General features: G+C 43.6%; 1 protein-coding gene across 1 annotated transcript in view; it reads left to right on the top strand.

Annotated features, from left to right (window-relative positions):
* ADAM12 (ADAM metallopeptidase domain 12) overlaps positions 1–20,241 on the top strand; it is a 1,000,652-nt gene that overhangs the window by 794,817 nt on the left and 185,594 nt on the right. The window contains 1 exon segment of the mRNA XM_077455498.1: positions 3,772–3,967. Within this exon segment, the coding sequence (XP_077311624.1) occupies positions 3,772–3,967 (196 nt within the window).

The following is a 20,241-nucleotide window of genomic DNA, read 5'->3' as shown; positions in this document are numbered from 1 at the left end:
TTTTATTAGTAATGGCGGTGATCATCGATTTTTAGCGGGACTGCGACATTTTGGTGGATAGATTTTTTTTTGTATTAATTTTATTTGTTTTACTAGTAATGCCAGTTGTCAGCAACTTATAACAGGACTGTGATATTGCAGCGGACATTCAGACCCTAGCTGCTACTTTTGACACTTTTTGGGAACCAGTGACACTAATACAATGATCAATGCTAAAAATATGCACTGTCACTGTACTAATGACACTGGCTGGGAAGGGGCTAACATCAGGGGTGAACAAAGGGTTAACTGTTTGCCTAGCCTGTGTTTACTGTGTGCGAGGTGCTTTTCGTAGGGGAAAATATGGATCCTAGTTCCTGCCTTGCAGAGACACAGGATCCATGCCTTCCCTACTGTCAGAACAGTGATCTGCCTTCTTTACATAGGCAGACCACTGTTCTGCATCTCTGCAGGATGATTGGCGGGCAAGATAGACATAGTCCGCGTTACCCACTGATCGGCTCCCACTGTGTATAATCACAGCTGGAGCAAGCTGGTGGAGTGCATTCGTGGCCGCTACCCGGAAAAGCTGTATCATGTATACATATGTGATCTATATACACGTAATCCGGTGCACAGCTCCCACCCTGAAGCAGTAATACTGCTATAGGGAGGTCAGCAAGTGGTTAAACCCAAAAACAAAAATGTAATATATTTCAGCTTACCAATCTTTAGATGTGGTGGCTGCATTCGCTTTCTTTTTTTAGGCTTTTTTTCAATTTCACCTGGTGATCCAGCCAGTAACGCACTCTGTCTTAGAGTGTCTGCGTTCTGGATGAATGGTATCTCCCATCGAGAGATGCCTCCTACGTTGTACCCTGGTCACGTCACTCCAGATGATCGGCAAATCAGCTGAAGTGCGGCTCCGTCCTGCGCATGCGCCGGCACTTTTCGATGGGGGGCACTTCAACAGAACACCGGTTCACAATCTTAAATGACTGCAGTGCATGTTTCTGTGCCGTTCAATGCAATGTGATTTTCAGCCCATTCCTTTGAATGTGCTGAAATTACAATGGATAACACACACAAAGTAATGCATGCACTACTTTTCAAAAACGCACTGCATCAAATTGCATGGTACTGCATTACCATGTGATCTGGTGCAGGCAAGTATCTATATTTGGAGTTTTGTTATGAATAAATATATTGGCACCGACTGCAGACCGCACAGGCATCGCGTTATGAGCATGGTGTCATGCACATAGAACGCACCTTTCCCACACCACGCTCTGGTGTGTACCGGCCCTAAGAAGGGGATTGTGATATAGGAGGAGCTGGCTGTGATGTGAAGGATCTGAATCATCGCACAAACATGCGATTCTGACCTCTTCTGGAAGCTGATCGAACCTCCATGCATTTTTATTCAATACTCCTGATTTATAATGATCTCTAAAATCTTCAAATAACACTTTTGACTTTAATCTAATTACAGCTTGTTTATTTTGGAAAATACTTTGTCAGAAAGCTTTAGTTTTATCTCTTGCATGGAGCCAAAGAATTGATGTTTTAAGCGTTTGCTCTGTCTCAGACCCTGGATTGCCTTCCATTTCTCAGGGGCTGTGACAAGCTATAAAATACACTTTTAATTTTATTTCCACAAAACAACTAAATCTGATATATTGTAGCTTACCAGTCCTAAAATTAAGTGGCTGCATTAATTTCCTTTTTCAGTTTTTTTTCCCTTTATTTTCACCTGGTAATCCTTAAATAACATGTAGCGGCGGCTCCTGAGGAGCACTCGCTATGCGTTCTTCCAAAGTTAAAGTTTTGCCTAAACTGCAGTTTGGTTTGGCTACAATTATCTAAATTAGACTTCAGCATTAGTCTGACTGGACTATGAGATGTTCAGCCTGACCACAGAGGGCACTGTCTCATCTGGCAGGCATGGAACTATGGTCTGGTTAGGTGCTTAAGTTACTCTTTCTCTGAGCCTGCCCAGTGGGAGTGGCGCTCTCGCTGTGCTTTCTAGGAGAGGGTACTTAAGATGCGAACATCCCGTGGTTCGGGATTCCGGTCCAGAATGATGTATTGACTTCATAGTCCTTGTCCTCCTGATCAGCCCCCAGGAAGGCTATGGCCTGGGGTGCGGATCCACCTGACTTTAATGTCTCGGGGCTGGCTAGACCGAGGCACGCAAACTAAAAGAAGGATTCTGAGGTGTTTGGGTGCCGTTTCCGGTTCGGGAGAGGCCAAGTGACTTCAAGCATTCCAGGGGAGGACTCTTCAGAACACCACGTATGGGTTGGTTTCTTAGTAAGAGCCTGGAAGGGCTGAAGTAACTGAAAGAATCCAGTCTTGTGGATAACATCAAGTAGGCTGAAAGATCCAGGTATCCTACAAGTCTTTTCAAGCTTAGTTTCCCTACCTGTTCTACAACAACGTCTCTGGCAGAGACATTATCTTGTACATTCTACAACAACGTCTGTGGCAGAGACTTATTCCTGAGTAAGCACCTTGTTGGCTGCTAGGCCTTGTGAGAGAGGGACTGTCCAACCTGAGTCTTCATCCAGCTGTGAATGGCTATTCTCTGAATGCAGTCAAAGTAATGCCCCATACACACTATCAGATTTTCTGACGAGTTTTTCCTTCAGATTTACCAAAACCATGTAGTAGAAGGGCCTGCTTGATTGCATACAAATTGAAGCTCCTAAGGTTTGACCTCATATTATAGGGTTTTGGTAAATCTGAAGGAAAAACTCAGCAGAAAATCTGATAGTGTGTATGGGGTTTAAGCAAGTCCTTCAACATTTTGACTTTGACACTAAGAGTACCTGAACCTCCTTTTCAAACCTCTGATCCCAATTTAAGAGACTGTTCATTGTCTAAGTTTTGCAAATAAAATCCATTCAAGTGTTGTCGGTCTCAAGTTACTGGGCCATTTACCACGGAACATCCCCTAGACGGGCAACGAGGAAAACAGAAGGTAACGGTAAGCCCAAAACTAACAAGCAGCTCCTTCGGGGGTTAGTGCTACAAACACATTTCCTGTCTCTAGGTATCTACGTTCATTCTTCTACTGTATCTATCAGGGCAGCCATTGATGTCACACAGGCTGGAGTTCGAACATGTCTGCCTTTGTTTGCTGTAGTAACATCAAATTTTAATTTCAGCTCACAGTAAGTAGCAAGGAAAAAAAGGGGGGGAATACAGTGGGACTTTATGAGCACTACCACAAATGGAAAACATTTTTTTATAAATATATTTAGACCATTTTTTCACTTGTGGTAGTGCTCATAAAGTCCCACTGTAGGGGTATTTCCCCACTTTTTTTTTTTCATGATTTATCGGGATGTGGCACACTCGTTGATGGTATTCCCTGCTAGATTCACTTTCTTCACAGTAAGTAGCAAGGACATTTCTGGTGAGATCAACAGGCATTTTCAGTACTTGCTAAAATTTAGTGATAGTAAAGGAATTTTTATGAATAACAAACAATACTTACCTGCGCTGTGCAATGGTTTTGCACAGAGCGGCCCCAATCCTCCTCTTGCTGGGTCCCCACTCCCCAGCCAGCACTCTGGGCTCTGGATTATAAGACTTGCTGAACAGAAATAAAATTCCTTTGAAAGGTATATCAGTTGATAAATATAAATAATTGCACATGAGTGAGGAAATTGTGCAACTGTGATATTCAATTGTTTCCACTTTCTCAATAAGAGGGAATGTGCTAATGTGGTGAGGAATATCCCCCCTATTGATTATGGTTTTAATATTTATGCTTTGGCCTTACAGCTAAAGCCAGGTGGAACTCCATGCAGGGACGCGGGTAACTTCTGTGATCTACCTGAATTCTGCACTGGAAGCAGCGCGCACTGCCCGCCCAATGTCTACCTACATGACGGCCACCCTTGCTACACACTGGATGGATATTGCTACAGCGGCATGTGTCAGACCCATGAGCAGCAGTGCGTCACACTCTGGGGACAAGGTAGGCACACCGTCTTTCTTCTAACAGCTGGTCTTTACATAGGGGTGTTGGTTGTGTTCCAGAAAGACCTGGGGCACATATGGGTACCTAGATTGTTCTGATACCTGAAAATTATCGCTAGAAAAGTAGGTGAGGCTGTTCTTTTCTTGCCCCCATTCTGCTTTGCTGTCTTCCTTTCTTTGGTTTACTTTTCCCTTTCCTATTGCATTCCCTTAACACCCAAGAGTTATGCTCTGTACACACAGTCGGAAATTCAGACGGAAAAGGTCCGATCGGATTATATTGTCAGAAAATCCGATCGTGTATGGGCTCTATCGGACTTTTTCCATCGGAAACTCAGACGGAAAAAATTTGAGAGCAGGATCTCAAATTTTCCGACAAAAATCTGATCGGACTTTTTCCGATCGGACAAAGTGCCACGCATGCTCAGATCAAATTACGAGACGAAAGCTATTGGCTACTAGCCTCAGCGTAGTTCCGTCGTAACGAATGAACGTCATCATGTTCCGAACGATCGGATTTTCCGACAACTTTGTCCAACCGTGTGTATGCAACACCAGTTTAGGACAAAATCCGTCAGAAAAAATCCGATGGATTTTGTGGTCGGAATGTCCAACCGTGTGTACGGGGGCTTAGTGCTAGTGATATCAAGAATAATATTATTAGAAAATATACCAAATCAAATCATTATTATTCAACCAAAATAAGCATAACTCAAGGGCCAATAATATATAACACGTTATCTCCTCTGATTCCGTAACATGTCTGGTTGACGAACGGTCGTTCAAAAACAAACTGAAAAGCACGAAATGAAAAACGCGAAAAGAAAAGTGTGAATCAACACTCGCACATCAAACTTCTACTAACATGAAATTAGCAGGAGGAGCCCAAACGGTAGCGCTAAAGAGCTGAAAATCCACGTAGTACGTCTAGTAGGTCACTACGTTTGTAAATGTTGGCCAACATTTGTGTGACCGTGTGTATGTAAGACAAGTTTGAGCCAACACCCTTCGAACAAAATTCCACGGTTTTGTTGTCGGAAAGTCCGATCGTGTGTACGAGGCTCAAGAATGCCTATGATTCAAATGTTACAATAAGGTGACTTAAATTAAAAAGCAAATGTATTATCATTTCTTTAAAAAAAATACATAGATTCAAAAATAGATAAATCACATTTCAAAAAGTATATTGTGCATCATTGATTAACAAGATACAACCAATCTTATGCCCTGTACACACAGTCAAAATTTCCGACGGATCGTGTTGTCGGAAAATCCAATCGTGTGTGGGCTCCATCAGCCTTTTTCGGTCTGAATTTCTTACACACAAAGTTTGAGAGCAGTATCTTTAATTTTCCGACAACAAAATCCAGTCATTTAAATTCCAATCATGTGTAGACAATTCCGATGGACAAAGTGCCACACATGCTCACAATAAATTAAGAGACCACAGCTATTGGCTACTGGCCCATTTAAGTACATGTTGTACGTCACCTCATTCTGAACGATCGGATTTTCCGTCAACTTTTTCCGATCATGTGTAAGTCAAGTTTGGCACAAAATCCGTAGTTTGGCACAAAATCCCGGAAAAAATCCAATGGATTTTGTTGTCAGAATGTCCGACCGTGTGTACAGGGCATAAGAAGCAAAGTTTAGCAAAGACTGAATTATGAATAATAATAGAGATAATGGCATTACTAGATACCTAGGCCCCTTGCACTGGGTGCCAGGATCTAGCAGTGTCCCTGTCTATACATATAAGAGCACAGTTTATAGCTTAAATTATCTCTTAAATTATCTCTTTCCACATTGCCTTCTGCAGTTTTCAAGGGTTCTACACCAGCTTTGAGCATGAAGTTCTAGTCATGCATACACTATATTGCCAAAAGTATTGGATTTGGGGTGGAGAAACTTGACCATAATGCATAATGAGTCCTGACCTCAACCCAATAGAACACTTTTGGAATGAATTAGAGCGGAGACTGTGAGCCAGGTCTTCTCATCCACATCAATGCCTGACCTCATAAATGCACTTCTGGAAGAACGGTCAAACATTCCCATAGACACACTCCTAAATCTTGTGGACGGCCTTCACAGAAGAGTTGAAGCTGTTATAGCTGCAAAGGGCGGGCCAACTCAATATTGAACCCTATGGACTAAGACTGGGATGCCATTAAAGTTCATGTGCGTGTAAAGGCTGGTGTCGCAATACTTTTGGCAACATAGTATATGTGAATGTATGAGCAATTGGAAATAATTCAGTATCAATGGCAATGGTCACAGATTTCACAGCAAAAAGGTTTATGATCTATCCCTTAAAACATTATAGAATTATTTAAATGAAAAAGGAAACTGGGACTTTAACTTTATAGAATTATTTGATCCTGAACCTGGGATCTTCATATACAGTTAGGTCCATATATATTGGGACACAGGCACAATTTTATTTTGTTCAGGTATTTACCAAAACATATTCAAACCATAGTTACATAATGGACATATTGGGAAAGTGCACACTCTCAGGTTTAATTGTGTACATCCAAATCGGAGGGAGGGTTTAGGAATTACAGCTCTTAAGAATAGCCACCCCCTCTTTTTCAAGGAACCAAAAGTAATTGGACAATTGAATCAAAAGCTGTTTCGGGGGCCAGGTGTGGGTTACCCATTTGTTATTTCTTCATCAATTAGGCAGGTAAAAGGTCTGGAGTTGATTCTAAGACCCCATACACACTATACAACTTTTGTTGCCTGATTTCCTTTAGATTTACCAAAGCCATTTTTAGGAGATATTTCTTGCACCTACAAATCTTAATCTAGGCTTACCTGTAGGTTAAAGTGGTTGTAATGGGTTTAAAACACAAGTGCATGGACATTCTTTGGGGTTAAAGGCAAATAGGCTGTTTACTTTGCAACGTAAGTTGCATTTTTCATTAATTTGTTCACCATAGTTTAGTGAATGTGGTGACATTTCATTTTGCAAAGAATGCCCAATCATAGGCAAAGAAAAAAATAAAAACTGCATTTTTGCTTGCATATGATTGGATGATAGAAGTCATCCAAACTTCACCTCATTCGCTAAGCTATGGGGAAAATTCCCATACAAAGTACAACTTCCCTCACAAAGTGAACAGGCTGCTTGCCTTTAGTAAATCAAGCCCATTGTCTTCTAACATTGTGGGTAGAAGACCACCTACCTCTTAATTTCTAAATTGGGATAGAAATTGTGGGTTGGCCTGTAAGGCTGGTATATACGCGTCCTGAACAAAGGGCATCCTAACATATGGCAGCTGTGGAGGAAAGCGAGAAAAGATCATCAAAAGCCCTGAATGTGTGCATGGTAGACAAAGAGATAAAGCTCAGTTTCTTGAATACATTCGTCCACATTGGACTCGGGAAGTTAAAAAAAATAACTGAGTTTCGTTTTAAAGTGTAATCATACATTTTCAAGCACATTTGATATTACGCAAGATAGGAGATCATCATTTTTTATAAATAGAATATTAATATTTATTATTTTATGTCTTGTACCATTATGCCTATGCAGGCTCTTAAAGTATCCATTGTCTAGTGGGAAATATTTCTTGTTGCCATAGGAATGTTGTCAAAGACCGCTTTTATCTAATGTTGGCTGCAGGGAAGATAAGTTGCTGTGTGCTCCGCTCATACAGCGAATGAGCTGTATAGTAATGTGATTAATTGCACAGTGTATATACTGAGCATTGCAGATGCGGGAAATGCTGGACAGATAAAGAATTATACAGTAGGAGAGCAATGAGATTCCTGCCTATTCATTATCCCAGTTGGAGTGACACAGTGTAGCATCAGGTCAGGATTGACACCGCTGGAAAACATGTTGAACTCGGGACTTCCTGTGCAGAAAACTTCCTCAGGAAATGCTGTTTGCATAATGGTTTATCTGTTATCACTGGTGCTCATTTACATTTGGCGCAGCTATTGAATTATATCCCTGATAAACATGTACTTATTTATAATTTGTGATGTAACCACAGATTATTTCCTCCAGTCTATCGTAAGATCTACAGCTGTTTCCACCAATACATTTAATGCATTTGATTACCCAAGGTGACCGACCATCAGGAAGGTTTCCAGTAGAAGCTGAGAAACTGGCTGTGGATATGGAACATGGTGCTATGGCTCCCTTCTGTAGCAAATTACCAAGTTTTCTCTTGTTCCTTGTATAGCATCATGGGCACCATACACTCACATGTTATCATAGCTCCTAAGGGCCGGTTCACACTGCGGCGCGAGGCGAGGCGACACGGCTCGCCTCGCCTCGCTCCCGCAAGTCGCCCCCATTCTGTACAATGGAACCGTTCTGAGAGGAGCGACTCGAGTCGCTCCGACTCAGAAAAAAGGTTCCTGTACTACTTTGGGGCGACTTCGGGGGCGACTTACATTGACTTCTATACAGAAGTCCTCTGCAAGTCGCCGCTGAGGTCCGTGCAAGTCGCGGCGAGGCAAGTCGGAGACGCCTCGCCGCGCATCGCTGTGTGCACCGGCCCTTACTGTCCCTGATTTCAAGGGACTGTCCCTGATCTGTAGCAATGTCCCTCTTTCTTCCGCTTTTGTCCCTCATTTTGGTCTGATCTATGGAGTTGTATATAAAATGCACTTTTTTATCATTAAAAAAGTGTTCCCCGCTGCTGCGGACCGGGATGGCTGCCTAAGATCCGAGCTCCGCTCCACGGCCTGGATATCGGCAACACGCAGCGACTTTCCTCTCCCCAGCCCACACCACCGGAGCGGGGAAGGAGCAGGGACGAACGGGGCATGTCGAAATCGCGGTATAATCCGCCCAAACCCCGCCGCTTAACGGATTTTTATCCGTCAGCCGCCTCTATGCAGAAGGCCCAAGATGGCGCCGACCCTCTCAACCCGCCGCACGCTGCCTCCGCAGCCTCGCTGGGCCATCACACCGCACTGCACTCAGCACAGGAGGACGCTCCGGAGGCATGCAGGGACATCATGGACACTCTTCCTCCCCCGGTGGAGTCCCCAGGAGACCTCATGGCTGACAGAGGTAAGAGACTGGCTATCTCCCCAGCACATTCCCCAAACAAAGCTCCACATGCCAAAAAGCAGCTTTGGTCTGCAGTTGTGGCCGGGACTCATACTTCTCATTCTACCCCCTCATTGGCGGCCATGCCTGCCTCAGACAGCACAGTGTCTGAATCCACATTGAAAAACATGCTACTTACCTTGCAGCAAGACCTGCACAGGGAGCTACAGATCTCCATTTCCCAGATGCATGACCGCATTGATTGCATTGAGGAACGCACTGACGCTCTTGAAGAAAATCTTCAAGATTACTCTAAAGCACACAACGAAATGCTAGATGTGCAAGACCACCATACGGAAGAACTCCGACACATAAAAATGAAACTGGCCGATTTGGAAGACCGCTCCAGACGAAATAATATCAAATTTAGAGGCATTCCCGAATCGGTCATGCCAAGCGACCTGACCCCATACTTGCAACAACTCATCTCGTCCTTACTTCCTCGCCTGACCGCACGAGACATGCTCATAGATCGTGCCCATAGAATTGCAAAACCATCACGTCTCCCAGATAACGCCCCCAGAGATGTTCTGGCTCGTATACATTTCTTCCAGGTCAAGGAACAAATACTCTCTTCCGCACGGAACCTGAAGTCCCTACCGGCCCCCTACGCTTCCATTAAGCTCTTCACTGACCTGTCACCGGCCACAATGGAGATGCGCAGGGCCTTCTCCCCGGTAACCTCCATCCTCCAACAGAAAAACATAACATACAAATGGGGCTTCCCTACCAAGCTACTGGTCACCCACCAGCAGAAAATCGTTCCAATTCTTAACCCGAAAGATGGATATAAAAAATTGACCAATTGGGGCTTCCTCCCTCTTCCCCCGGTGGACACAAACCAATCTAACCCCTCCGGCCCACCTTCTGGACCCACCAGACGTGCCGCGACCAAAATGGCGGAAAAAACCTGACTATGCTACTACCCCAGTTCCCCTAGAGCTGTTATATCCAGCCTGGGCACTATACCTTCTGTTTCTTCCCTCCAACCCCCAGGTTATTAGTGTGCTGTGCACGCACTTTTTGTGATATTTCTCACTGTTATACGTTGTTATATCTTGTTATATACCAGTTCATTAACATCTTTATTTTTTTTTATTTTTTCGTTTGTGATTGTTTCTTGCCTACTCAACCTTCTGTTCTTCTAGCTTGGTATTCATTGGTAGGGGTGGTCTCTCTCCGCTTGCTTGCATCTCCCTGGCCTAACTCTTGTCATGTCTCTCACGATCACCTCACTAAATGTTAAAGGCCTAAATTCTCCTTTTAAGCGTAATCTACTATGGAAGGAAGCACTGGGTCATCATGCAGATGTCCTTTGCGTCCAAGAGACACATTTCTCTAACTCCAAGCCACCCCAGTGTAGCAACAATAAATACCCCCACTGCTTTTTCGCTAACGCCCCGAAAAAGAAGAGGGGAGTTATGATCGCTGTGAGCGCTAGCGTTAACTTCACGCTACACCACTGTGAATGCGATGAGGATGGCAGGTTCATAATCCTCTCAGCCACCTTTGACGGTCGCCCTCTTACTCTGTTCAATATCTATGCCCCTAATGGTGCCCAGAAGAAGTTTTACTCCACCCTCCTCTCTAAAATAGCACCCTACAGATCTTCCCCTCTGCTACTCTGCGGAGACTTTAATGAAATTATTGACCATACACTGGACACAACCAGTTTCTCAAGATGCAGGCCCACAGCTTTGGCCTCTCTCCTCCAACGTGAGGACTTATATGACGCTTGGAGATGCATGCATGATTTAGAGAGAGATTACACCTTCTTTTCCCCTCCCCACCAGTCTTACTCTCGTATCGATTTATTTATCGCAGACAAACATTTGCTCCAGTCTATTGAATCCTCCCACATAGCCACGATATCGTGGTCTGACCACGCTCCGGTCACGATTAAATTTGCTTCCCCTTCTCAAACGCCCAAACACACGGTGTGGAGGCTCAACACCTCCCTCCTTAACGATCCTAACTTTGAAACTGCGATACGATCCGAGATTGAGACTTATTTCCAACAAAATGTCAACTCAGTTTCTGATCACTCCATAGTATGGAACGCACATAAGGCTTGCCTACGAGGTCTCTTTATTAAAATTGGCTCCCAGGCAAAGAAAAAACACTCACGCATGACGGAATCCCTCCTGACTAAAATCAGGTCTCTAGAATTCACCAACAAGAAATCCCCATCGAAGGCCGTCTCCTCGGAACTTAAAAACCTCCGACTCCAGCTCAGTGACCACCTTCGTAAAAACTTTGATTACTACATTAAAAGACTACGCCTGCTGACCTACTCAGCAGCCAATAAACCAGGGGCCTATATGGCTAGACAATTTAAGAAGCAACTAGCTAACAAAAAAATCATGCACCTCACTAACTCCCAGGGCAGACGCATGACTAACCCGCTAGATATTGCAAATGAATTTGGACATTTTTATACAAAATTGTACAATCTGTCAGGCTCAGATCCACTTCCACCCCCCTCCCAACACGACATTACCAATTTCTTATCCTCTATCTCCCTCCCTTCTCTATCCCCGACACAACTCAAACAACTGGAAGTTCCTTTTACGCACTCCGAGATCCACAAATTGATCCAAAACCTCCCTCTACATAAAGCTCCAGGCCCCGACGGGCTTCCTAGTGAATACTACAAGCGGTTTTCCCAACTATTAGTCCCCCATTTATGTGACATGTACAATCAGTTCACCACCACAGGAGTACTGCCGAAAGAATCCCTTGATGCCTTGATAGTCACCATCCCCAAACCAGGTAAACCCCCGGACAATCCAGGCAACTACCGCCCTATCTCCCTTCCCAACACTGACACAAAACTGTATGCTAAATTACTCGCACAACGACTGTCTTCTGTTATTCCCCAACTCATACACCCTGACCAGGTCGGATTTGTGCCTGGCAGGCAGACATCCGACGGCACTAGAAGGTTCATCGACTTGATACAGTGGACGGAGCATACTGGAACGCCTTCTCTGCTTCTGGCATTGGACACGGAGAAGGCGTTCGACAGGGTGTACTGGCCCTATATGGAGGCAGTCCTCCACAAATTTGGGGTGTCTGGCACATTTCATAAAGCGATAATGGGCTTATACTCCCACCCCTCGGCACGCATCTGGACATCAGGAGTAGTCTCCCAACCTTTCCAAATCACCAACGGCACCAGACAAGGGTGTCCGCTATCCCCACTGATTTTCGCCCTAGTGATGGAGCCGTTAGCACAGACGATAAGATCAGACCCACAGATATCTGGAATAAAAATCGGAGATACTGATCACAAAATTGGCCTCTACGCCGATGATGTGATCATAGCCCTGACTGACCCTCTTTCCTCGCTTCCTGCAGTACACGCAGTTTTGGAACAGTTCAGCAGAATATCCATGTATAAACTGAATCATAGCAAATCCCTCATGCTGAACCTTGGTTTGGACCCGCAAACGTCAAAATCAATCTCCTCCACCTTCCCCTTTGCCTGGGCCCCGAACTCCTTTCTTCCCTACTTGGGAATTCATTTGACATCTCCTAGCCAACTATTACTTAGAACCAATCTCGAAGACCTCGTGGGCAAGCTTACTAGCCTCATTAAAGACCTGAGCCGATTTCCGGCCTCTTGGGCTGGAAGGATAGCTCAGGCTAAAATGTATCTGCTGCCGCATATCCTATATTTTTTTCGAACCATACCTCTCCCAATGACGCAACACCAACTCAAAAAACTTCAGGGGATTCTTAACGTTTTCATCTGGCAGCAGAAACGTCCTAGAGTGAAGAAGTCTATAGTACTGACTCCAGCTCATTCTGGAGGGCTAGGGGCACCTAATGTCCAGGCCTACTACCGAGCCTCCATTCTAGACCAACTGAAAACTTGGTGGTCGGATAACCGTCATTCAAACTGGAAACAGATCGAATCCACCGTACTGGACACAAACACTAAGCTTCTGCTTGCAGCCACCTGGCTTAAACTCCCTCCCCAGCGCTACCCACTTGACACCATCACGGCCTCCAAGAAAACATGGTCAGCGTTAATACAATCAACGGATGGGATCTCAGTGGAGACCTTGACTAAACTACCCCTTGATGCACTTCAACTTATCTCCCCGGATCTACCCCTCTCAGAATGGACAAACCGAGGCCTTACTTACCTTGGATCGCTTTTTGAAGGCTCCACCTTGAAAACCTTTACACGTCTCATGGAGCAATACGAACTGCCCAAACACACCTTCTTCCTCTACCTAAGGATCAGATCTATACTCTCCAAAATGCGATACTCATCCTTGGACTGTCTGACGCTCCCCTTACTTACACATTATACTCTTGAAACTCCCAAATGCAAAGGGATCTCTGTGATATACAAACTCCTCACCGAACCTCACTCGGATCTTCTCTCCTCCAGCATGCAATACTGGTCTCCCCTTACAGACCAGCCACCGACGCAGCTACAATGGCAGAAAGCCCTCCTACTACCACTACGTTTATCCCGCTGCATCACTCACTGGGAATCCACACAGAAGCTATTTCATAAATGGTATTTTACCCCAGAAAGACTGGCTAAAATATACTTAAACACCTCGCCCAAGTGTTGGAGGAATTGCGACAAAACCGGTTCCCTGCTACATATTTGGTGGGAATGCCCCCTATTGAGAAGCTACTGGGACAAAGTTAAGAGCCTAATTCTCTCACTCTCTGGAGTAACCCTTCCTCTATCCCCACTGGATCTCCTACTGGGACTTCACATCCCTGCCTGGCCTAACCACCTCCGTACTCCGGTTACCCACATACTTATTGCAGCCAGACTCGCAGTTGCGAGGAGATGGAAAACAGCCCTTCCCCCCACATTGGAAGAAGTCATCCAAATCCTTAACCAGAACTTTCAGATGGAACATTATTTTGCTAAAGCTAACCATTCCACAAGTCGTTTTCGCAGATCCTGGGAGCTCTGGATTACTAACCCGAGGAGTGCTCCTCTATTATGATCATACCCATTGTCTATATCTTATTAAGGACTTAATTGCTCTTTCTGTTTGGTGATCACTGACTAACTCTAGTTGCGTATGTAACTATGCCCCTCTACCTCCCCCCCATCTTTACTTTTCTTTCCTCATCCTTTTATGAAAGTTTGAATACCTTGCCTTTATTATCATCTCTGTTTATACTCACACCGGGATATGCCCATTTGGTGATGTCTATGTACCTCTTTTTTTTCTCAATAATTTCAATAAACATTAAGTTTAAAAAAAAAAAAAAGTGTTCCCCAAGGCTAAACCTTTCATCCAATTTCTAAATTGCTGCATTTGTACATTTTAAAAGCCAATATAAAGGAATAGTAGTGGTAAAAAAAAAAAGCACTTGTGGATTTAATTAACCTTTTTTTGGGGGGGGGGGTTAATTCTCCTTTAAGGGGAGTGGTAGGGGGCGTGTCCTATGCCAACATATGTTTGTTAGTAGGTGTCCCTCATTCCTATTTTTAAAAAATGTTAGGAGGTATGTGTTATGGTTAGTTCCGGTCTCTCTTAAATTCTCTTTTTGTCCCAGAACATACACATATGACATCTTGCCCACAGGATGCAGGGGGAGCTTTCTGGTTGTAAACTGATATGTAGCATTGGAAGGGGCTACAACCTCATTTTCAATTGGAAAATAACAAATACATTCCTTGATCTTGATCTCAGTGAGTACTGCGCTGCACCTATTTTTTTATTTTTTTATTATGGTCCACTTACTATTCAAACTTTTGATGCAAACTTGTTTTTATTAGCATGGAGCTCCTTTTTATCCATAAAGTTGCTCCCTTCCTCCAGAAGAGAAAAACGCCAGTGGAGCACAATGTAGGAATCCTATTCAGACTTGATACCAAGAAATATAGCTAGAACCTAACTTTCTTGATACTATCCTGTTGATAATGGGTAAAACATTTGCCTTGGCTCCTCCAAAGTAGGTGTGTGAATTTGCTGACTTTATGGCTGGAGTCTCCAAACTCGTCAGTATGATTATAAGCACTCTGCCTCTTGTCAGAATATCTGCAGCTTTATTTCTGCCCATAATACAATGTGCAACTTTCACCTCACTTGGGCAGTCAGCAAACACCCTAGGCTGTATTCATATCATAAAGGACCATTATTTCAGGTTCTGGCCATTTCATCAGCTACCATTTCAAACAGCCACTTTTCTGGTGAAAACCCAGAATGACTGTTTTTTTTTTAAAGTTTTATTTTGTTACTAAACCTGTTCTTGATGGTTTGTGTGAGACGTTCAATGTGTAAGGTGTTCACCAGGTGTGGTCAGGGCTGGACTGGGACCGAAATTTGGCCCTGGACTTCATCCATACCGGCCCACTTACATTTTGAGTGTCCCATCACCAGCCCCCTTACATCAGAGTGTCCCATCACCAGCCCCCTTACATCAGAGTGTCCCATCACCAGCCCCCTTACATCAGAGTGTCCCATCACCAGCCCCCTTACATCAGAGTGTCCCATCACCAGCCCCCTTACATCAGAGTGGCCCACTGAGCCATCGGCCCACCGGGAAACTCCCGGTAGTCCCGATGGCCAGTACATGCCTGGGTGTGGTTCATGTTTGGAGAACAAAAAAAAATGGTAGCATGGCACGAAGCATTGCCTTTAATTGATGATCCTCCTCTTTCTTCCGGTTCCAGTGTCTGCATTCTTGCAGAATCTGTGTATTGTGGCAAAGTTTTGTTCACAATTAGCTATCTGGCCATAAACATTCAAAGTCATTTGTAAGTCTGATGCATTTTGGGAAACTTCTCTCAACATAATTTACTTACTATTTATAAAAAAATTCTCAAGCATATCCTCACAGCTATCAAGAATTATCCCCCCCCCCCCCCAATTTAAACAACATCAAATTTACCACATCCCCAATATAAAATATACAGAACAAACGAACAAATGTGGAAGTTTTAAGGTACAAACCATATATACCAATATCTTAAATAAAATAAATAAAACTGCACCTGTCATGTAATGTGGCCATTAACCTAGTCCTGCCACCATACATCTATTTTTCTTCTATTAGACCGAGTTCACACTGGTACGATAAACGCTCCGACATTGGGAGCTCATGTCCCATGACGTGTGAAAATGAATGTTTCCCTATGGGAGCCGTCTTAACTGGTCCAACACAAGTCGATCCGACGCTGAAAATGCTCCCTGTACTACTTTAGTTCGACTTTGATCCTACTTCAGCCCATAGAATATCATTGAAGTAGGATCAAAGTAAAATCCTTGTCCTAACCATCCGACTTTGGCATCCGGCATTGTGTTATTTCCTGCCCCCTGCTGTAGCCCCTCCCATTGTGTGTTAGTACGACTTGTGCTTTGACCAATCAAAACTATCTGAAAAGTCGGATCAAAGTAGCATCCTGTTCATGAAAGTCGGATGGATGTAGGACCAATGTAGGACTGATGTTGCAGAGCAAAGTAGGATGAAAGTCATACTACTGTCGTGTAGTATAGTGTGAACCCGGCCTTAAGCATTGGTAGAGCTTGTCAGACAGCTTTAGGCCTAGCATAACCACAGCTAGTGCATATCGACAGTAACATTTCTAGCGTTTATTACACAAGTATTATTAGTGATCATTGCTGCATTGTATGTGGCGTTCTTACAGTTTATGCTGATCTGAATAGCAGGTGTCATCTTGTATTTGGTTAGATTTTTTTTTTGTGCTAATTACCTTGAATACCAAAGTGTATTCCTGCTGTCACCATTAACTTGATCTCTCTATCTCTGAATACTCATTACTTATAATACATTTTTTTTCTCTTTCTCTAACCAGTGAATGCAAGTATATTCTTGAACCTGCATTGCTTATTGATATCCAATACTGTTATGCCGCATACACACGACCGGATTTTTTGACGGACTAGGTCCAACAGTCTTCCCGACGGACTTTCGGCGGAGGTCCGACGGTCTTTCTGAATGAAATGGACTTGGCCACACACAACCGGACTAAGTCCGTTCATTTTGAACGTGATGGCGAAAACGGGACTACACAAGGAAGTTCAATAGCCAGTAGCCAATAGCTTCCCATGCGTCGTATTTGGTCCGTCAGACTAGCACACAGACGGACGGTTTTCCAGATTTTTAGTCTGTCGGATAGATTTGAAACATGTTTTATTTCTAGGTCCGTCTGACTTTTGGGAAAAAAAAGTCCGCTGGAGCCCACACACAATTGAATTGTCCGACGGATTCCGCGGCATTAGTGATTTCTTGCTATATTGTGGATTTGTATACTCAGCTGGGTGTGTCAGAAGGGCTGAGGTCTTTGAGGAGGTCAAACCCAGGAACAGGGGACCTATCTAAACCACCCGCTCATTCGGGGGGTAGCGTTTCAATTATTACAAAAAAAAAACCCTTCTATAGTATTCATCTACAACACATCATCAATATCTTTTTCTACATGTTCAAAACAGTCCAGCAATAGAGATTTTTTTAAAAATTCAACTTGCAATAGGGAGGCTGTGCGGATTCCTTCATGTTTTGTGAGCAAGTTACTTCTGTGATTGTATAGCACAGTAAAAATGTATTTACAATACAAATATATATATATAATTAACAATTTCCATTTAACATGTACTTATAAATATGTAACATAAAAAATCCAGATATATTGGTTTAAAAAAAATCAATACTGTCCCTTGTGTGCGACCTTTTTTGTGACCTTTTTTGTGAATATATACATTTTGAAATATGTGAAGGCATTCTGATTATTGGTTACTACTTTTCCTTATAGGCAATCTATATTTCTATGTAAATAGGTCTACTTATACAAATTTTATCTGAGCTTAGCTTTGTCTGAAGCATTCCACATCCATTGCAAATAATCCCCACAGTCTGTCGAATATGTTTATTGCCTGTTGTCATCATAGTGTGGTATTTTCCAAACTGAGGTATTTTGGGAATTAGTATTTCAGGAAAATACTGTATTATGGCCACTAGATGATGTTGATGATCTTAGGAAATAAATGTATTAGGCAAATTACAGGGATTATTAAAGAGGAGGTAAACCCAGATGGCATTTACTTCCTCTTTTGCTCCCTGCAAGGCCTGCAAATGAAAAGCATAATGGGCTAGTATGCATCGCATACTAGCCCATCATATGACACTTATATACCTGCAAACGAAGTCCGTGCTGTCTCATGAGCAGGCCGCGTCCATTTTGCGCCCCTCTTTCTTCTGGGCCCACGGACTCTGTCTCTGTGACTTGCCAGAGTCGCGTGGCATCACTCTCGCGCATGCGCACGGGAGCCGTCATTCACAGCACACGCTGGGGGAAGAAATGGCATGGTGATCTATTTGTTCACAGCGCATGCGCCAATGATGACATCAGCACACTACAAATGAAATATCTACTGAATGGCACGCATTTAGGAGATATTTCCCCTACCCATAGGTAAGACCTATTCTAGGCTTACCTATAGGTAAAAGTAAACAAAAAGGGTTTACAATCGCTTTCATGTTGGCTAAGGCAATCACACAGCAAATTTTTATACATGGACCTCTTAATGACTTTAAATTAAGTTATAACACTCTCATATACTCTACTTCAGAGGTTTCAACCTGGTGGCCCTCCAGCTGTTGCAGAATTACAAGTCGCATTGTAATTGTAAGGCTGACAGTTAAAAGCATGACTCCCATAGACAGAGGCATGATGGGACTTCCGCAACAACTGGTGGGCCGCCAGTTTGAGACCCCCTGCTCTAGATAAACATCTCATTAGATAATAGCAGCTTCATTAATCTGTGAAGCACTGAATAAAGAAGAAGTGATACAGACACACCATATGGAACACGTTATATGAGCAGCACATTTCTATGCTCACCTTTGTACAAGGCATCGATGTGTGTGTGTATCAAATATTGCATATACAGTGGTGTGAAAAAGTGTTTGCCCCCTTCCTCATTTCCTGTTCCTTTGCATGTTTGTCACACTTAAGTGTTTCGGAACATCAAACCAATTTAAACAATAGTCAAGGACAACACAAGTAAACACAAAATGCAATTTGTAAATGAAGGTGTTTATTATTAAAGGTGAAAAAAAATCCAAACCATCATGGCCCTGTGTGAAAAAGTGATTGCCCCCTAAACCTAATAACTGGTTGGGCCACCCTTAGCAGCAACAACTGCAACCAAGCATTTGCGATAACGTGCAATGAGGCTTTTACAGCGTCCTGGAGGAATTTTGGCCCACTCATCTTTGCAGAATTGTCCTAATTCAGTTACATTAGAGGGTTTTCGAGCATGAACGGCCTTTTTAAGGTCATACCACAACATCTCAATAGGATTCAGGTCAGGACTTTGGCTAGGCCACTCCAAAGTCTTCATTTTGTTTTTCTTCAGCCATTCGGTGGTGGACTTGCTGGTGTGTTTAGGATCATTGTCCTGCTGCAGAACCCAAGTTCGTTTCAGCTTGAGTACACGAACAGATGGTCGGACATTCTCCTTCAGGATCTCTTGGTAGACCGCAGAATTCATAGTTCCTTTTATCACGGCAAGTCTTCCAGGTCCTGAAGCAGCAAAACAGCCCCAGACCATCACACTACCACCACCATATTTTACTGTTGGTATAATGTTCTTTTTATGAAATGCAGTGTTCCTTCTACGCCAGATATACTTGGACACACACCTTCCAAAGAGTTCCACTTTTGTCTCATCGGTCCACAGAATGTTGTCCCAAAAGTCTTGGGGATCATCAAGATGTGTTGTGGAGAAATTGAGACGAGCTTTGATGTTCTTTTTGCTCAGCAGTGGTTTTCTCCTTGGAACTCTGCCATGCAGGCCATTTTTGCCCAGTCTTTTCCAGATGGTGGAGGCATGAACGCTGACCTTAACTGAGGCAAGTGAGGCCTGCAGTTCCTTGGACGTTGTTGTGGGATCTTTTGTGACCTCTTGGATGAGTCGTCGCTGCGCTCTTGGGGTAATTTTGGGCGGCCGGCCACTCCTGGGAAGGTTCACCACTGTTCCATGTCTTCGCCATTTGTGGATAATGGCTCTCACTGTGGTTCGCTGGATTCCCAAAGCTTTTGGAAATGGCTTTATAACTCTTTCCAGACTGATAGATCTCAATTACTTTCTTTCTCAATTGTTCCTGAATTTCTTTGGGTCTCGGCATGATGTGTAGCTTTTAGGCTGGGTTCACACCGCTGCGGGGGGAGATCCAGATGT

The sequence above is a fragment of the Lithobates pipiens genome, unplaced genomic scaffold, assembly GCF_037356315.1.
Source record: "Lithobates pipiens isolate NorthernLeopardFrog02 unplaced genomic scaffold, aLitPip1_a1.2 Scaffold_25, whole genome shotgun sequence".
Taxonomy (NCBI): domain Eukaryota; kingdom Metazoa; phylum Chordata; class Amphibia; order Anura; family Ranidae; genus Lithobates; species Lithobates pipiens.
Note: the sequence above shows the minus strand (reverse complement) of the source record. Positions and strands in the feature narration are given on the sequence as shown.